This window comes from Octopus sinensis, linkage group LG5 (assembly GCF_006345805.1).
Source record: "Octopus sinensis linkage group LG5, ASM634580v1, whole genome shotgun sequence".
In the NCBI taxonomy this organism is placed as follows: Eukaryota; Metazoa; Mollusca; class Cephalopoda; order Octopoda; family Octopodidae; genus Octopus; species Octopus sinensis.
In genome coordinates this window covers 45,030,968-45,035,652 of record NC_043001.1, presented here as the reverse complement: position 1 = coordinate 45,035,652, position 4,685 = coordinate 45,030,968, and the positions used below count along the sequence as shown (strand labels likewise).

The 4,685-nt window shown below is 38.1% G+C and overlaps 1 protein-coding gene across 1 annotated transcript; it reads right to left on the bottom strand.

Annotated features, from left to right (window-relative positions):
- Window positions 1–1,847: 1,847 nt before the first annotated feature.
- On the bottom strand, window positions 1,848–2,201 carry LOC115212135 (histone-lysine N-methyltransferase SETMAR-like). Its single transcript, XM_029780975.1, has one exon. It carries the CDS (start codon window positions 2,199–2,201, stop codon window positions 1,848–1,850), a length of 354 nt encoding a protein of 117 aa, XP_029636835.1.
- Between the last annotated feature and the right edge of the window lie 2,484 nt (window positions 2,202–4,685).

Genomic DNA, 4,685 nt, shown 5'->3' with positions numbered 1-4,685 from the left:
ATGACTGTATGTATATATATATATATATATATATATATGGATGACAGGCTTCTTTCAGGTTCCATCAATCAAATCCACTGACAAGGTGCCAAGCAGTGGGACTGAACCCAAAATCATGTGATTAGGAAGTAAACTTCTTAACCACATAGCCATGCCTGTTAGAATAAATGACAGTTGTGTCAGAGAACTGCTTTTCTCACATGATGTCAATATCATTTAAAGAAGAAAGTATTTTAAACTTAGACCAACCAAATGGATATGGTGAGGATGATCACCAAAGTGAAACAAACAAAATAATCTTCAGATGAATTTCATTCTATTATAAACATTGTTAAACATTGAAAATACATGACAACAGATGCAGATTCAACAGAATTATTACATCAGATAAATGCTTATGATATTTAGTTTAAAATTCTTCACCGACTGAGTTCAAATCATGCTAAAATGAACTCTGATTTCCATCTTTCCAGGGTCAACAATATAAATCAACAACCGAGTAATGGAGTCAATTTAATATTCTGATAAAGCATCCTAGATGTCAATGGAATTATAACAGAAGAATGTAAATGAGAGCTGTGTAAGTCAGAAGAGAAATTGGATATAAACTCAGCTGAAAAGAATTTTTAAAAAATCCAAAAGATCCTTTTACAGCATTAAAAAAATAAAAACAATTTTTTTCTTTGCAACAATAAATTCATAAAACAAAATTTTGTCCAGTTAATTGATTTCCTTCCTTATATCGATTTTCATACACATCTCCCTGTGAGATACTTCAGAAAATAAGAAAATTTAATTTCTTTCCAAAGCCTGGACATTAATTGCCGATTTTGTATGCATTTACATATTTGAATATTGCAATTTTGGATATAACAGTGTTCTTGCAGCACACATTATTTGCAGTGATCAAGGTACCTTTCTGTCTGTCTATTCCTGCCTCTCTCTCTCTTTTCTCTCCACCTCTCTCATATATATCTATATATCTTTTACTTGTTTCAGTCATTTGACTGTGGCCATGCTGGAGCACTGCTGACCTCAGGACATTTTTTTTAATTGACGGATATTTGTCCTCATCTTGTTTGTTGTTAAAACAACGTTTTGGCTAATATACCCTCCAGCCTTCATCAGGTGTCTTGGGGAAATTTCGAACTCGGGTTCTCGTTCCTAAGGTATTTTTCGATATATTATTATTATTATTATTATTATTATTATTCAGGTCACTGCCTGGAATCGAACTCGGAATCTTGGGGTTAGTAGCCCGCACTTTTAACCACTACACCATATGCCTGTAATAATAATAATAACACTGAAAAATACTTTAGGAATGAGAACACAAGTTCGAAATTTTCCCAAGACACCTGATGAAGGCTTGAGGGTATATCAGCCAAAACAACAAACAAGATGAGAACAAATATCCGTCAATTGTAAATAATCTACATAATTCCACATCTCTTAAATATAGAACTGTATTTTTTTTAAAGCCTAGAACTTATTTTACCAGCCTGTTTTGCTGAACTGCTAAGTTACAGGCATGTAAAAACACCAGCACTGGTTGTCAAGCAGTGATAGAGGCAGGTGGTGATGGGGAATCACAGACACAAACACAGATATATACATACATACATACATATACATATATATATATGATGTGCTTCTTTCAGTTTCCATCTACCAAATATACCATAGTAGAAGACACTTGTCCAAAGTGCCATGCAGTAGGACTGAACCCGGAACCATGTGGTTGGGAAGCAAGCTTCTTACCAAACAGCTACACTCGCATCTATGGATCATTGGAGTTTCACAGAGAAAACATTGAACACACTTCCAAATGCTGAAGACTTTGATTTTCATTGAGGGACCCATTTATTGGGTTTTTTCACTTTGCCAATTTTCTTCAGGTGATCTGACAATGTTGAAACACTGACACCAAGCTCATGAGACATTTTTCTGACACTTTGTCGTGGGTTTTCTTCAACTATTGTTTTCAAATGCTGATCATCAAGGGTGGATGGACGTCCTCTACCTTCTTGATCTTCAAGGCTCTCATCCCCACTACGGAATTTCTCAAACCACCATCGTACTGTATGATCACTAGTGGACCCTTCAGCCCATGCTCTGTTGATATTGGCAGCTGTTAGGGAAGCATTATGTCCAAGCTTAAATTCATGCAAAAAAAGTAAACGCATTTCTTCTTGTTTCATGTTTGAAATTAAGGATTTCTACACTTCAAGAAAAATTTATTAAAGTGTCTAAAACACTATAAAAATAACATCTTATAATGAATTTGAAAAAACTGTTTTAAAAAAATTGGACAGTATCTTTTGAACAACCTAAGATATATTCTTTTATTTTTTTACTTGTTTCAGTCATTTACTGCAGCCATGTTGGAGCACTGCCTTTAGTCGAACACATCAACCCCAGGACTTATTCTTTGTAAGCCTAGCACTTATTCTATCAGTCTCTTTTGCCAAACTGCTAAGTTATGGGGATGTAAACATGCCAACACTGGTTGTCAAGTGATGATGGAAGGGGAGGGGGGAGAAACACACAAATATATACATGCACACACATATATATAAGTATATATATATATATATATATTGTATATACACAAAGGGCTTCTTTCAGTTTCTGCCCACCAAATCAACTCACAAGGCTTTGGTCGGCCCGAGATTATAGTAGAAGACACTTGCCCAAAGTGCCACACAGTGGGACTGAACCCAGAACCATTTGATTGGTGCTACACAGTGGAACTGAACCTGGAACCATGTGGTTGGGAAGCAACCTTCTTTTATTCATTAAATTGGCCATAAAGGCCTTACAAAGAAAGGAAGCTGTGGACTGGACAAAGACACAATGAGATGTAATGATAGACGATATAATAATGAGGGCAACAGCAACACCTGCCGATTGCTGTTTACTCGAGCACATTGTTCTTTATAAGTACCATATTTGAGGCAACAAACCTCTTACATAGTAAAATATCAAGGAAGCAATAAACCTCTTACACAAGTCAGTTATAAATCAATGAAACAATAAACCTGAGGTACTAAGCCTCTTACTTTAATTAGTTACAAATCTTCCTGCCCAACCAGACTTCTCGCCTCAGTTAAACACCTGGATGACACCAAGTCGAGCCAATTTAGCTGAAGGTATCCTTAGGGAAGGAGTTCATTACCCTGAACAGGTCATTCTCCCCCATGACCTTTGCAGCCAGCTGCGAAGGCCAGTCAAGGTCCTCCATGCAGGACAGAATCCCCTCCCTTCGGCCCTTCGTTTTAAGCTTCTTAACAAAGCCCTCCAATGTCCTTCTCTTATGGAAGAGGACCACAAATTCCTCTTCCATATCATGGGGGGGGGGATGTACACTTTCCACCTTTGATGGCACAACTCCCACCAATGGTGCTTCGGGACATGCCGGCAATGTGTCACAAACCACCGGCAATGTCCCGTTTTTCTTTTTTTTTCGTTTTTTGCTTTGAGCCATGGGAGGTTGGAGTTCCTCCACTTTGTTCAGCAGATCCTCCCTCCCTCCTGCAGCCTTCAGATCCTTCGGTGGGCAACCATTGTTGCATCGGCCACGACAATGATTTCACTTGACTTGACAGGTCTTCACAGCATATCTCCAAAGGTCTCAGTCACTAGTCATTGCCTCAGTTGGGCCCAAAGTTTGAAGATCATGCTTCACCACCTCGTCCCATGTCTTCCTGGGTCTACCTCTACCACAGGTTCCCTCCACAGTTAAAGATCGGTACTTCTTAACACAGCAGTCCTTGTCCACACACATCACATGACCATACCAGCCCAGTCATCTCTTTTGCACACCATATCTGATGACTCTTATGCCCAACTTTTCTCTCAAGATGCTTACACTCTGTCATACAGTTACACTGACATTGCACATCCAGCAAAGAATACTGGCTTCATTTCTTTCAAGCCTATGCATATCCTCAGCTGTCACAGCCCATGTTTCACTGCCATGTAGCATAGCACACAGGCATCATACAATCTGTCTTTCAGATTTATTGCCAACAGAAGTAAGAGCTCTCTGAACTTTTCCCAGCCTATTATTTTCACAGCTGTGCTCTTGGAGCATCCACCTCCACTACTAAGTTAGTCACCTAAATAACAGAAGCTATCTACTAATTCTAGCTTACCCACCTGGCCATTTTCTGTACATTTTTGGTGTTTATTGTACTTGTGCATCTTCTACACAAAAAAAACTTTGTTCTTGCTTAGCTGTACGGACTAAACCTTGACTGAGCAGCTCTATGACCTAAACTGTTTCAACAAGGAGGTAGGTTGTGATATTTTTTTTTTTTTTTGAGGGATCAACCACCTCTGATATTGCTGTACCTCTTATGTGTCCATAGTGTACACTGGGTACACATATATTTATATATAACACACTACATACATGTATGTATAGTTTATGAAAGGGTGATAGAGAGTTAGAAACAGTAGAATAATGAATAAAAATATTTTGAAGTATTTCAATATAATCCTTAATGGTTTGAGTAGTTTTGCCAGGAATTGATGTCTTTCATGTCTCTGGGGGAAATAAAAAGTATGTACCTGCATTACACTGAAGGTCAATTCAATCTACTACACCTGTCTGTAATGAGACAGCATCTAGGTGCTTGCTCCCTAAAAAAAAAAAATCACAACCTACCTCCTTGCTGAAA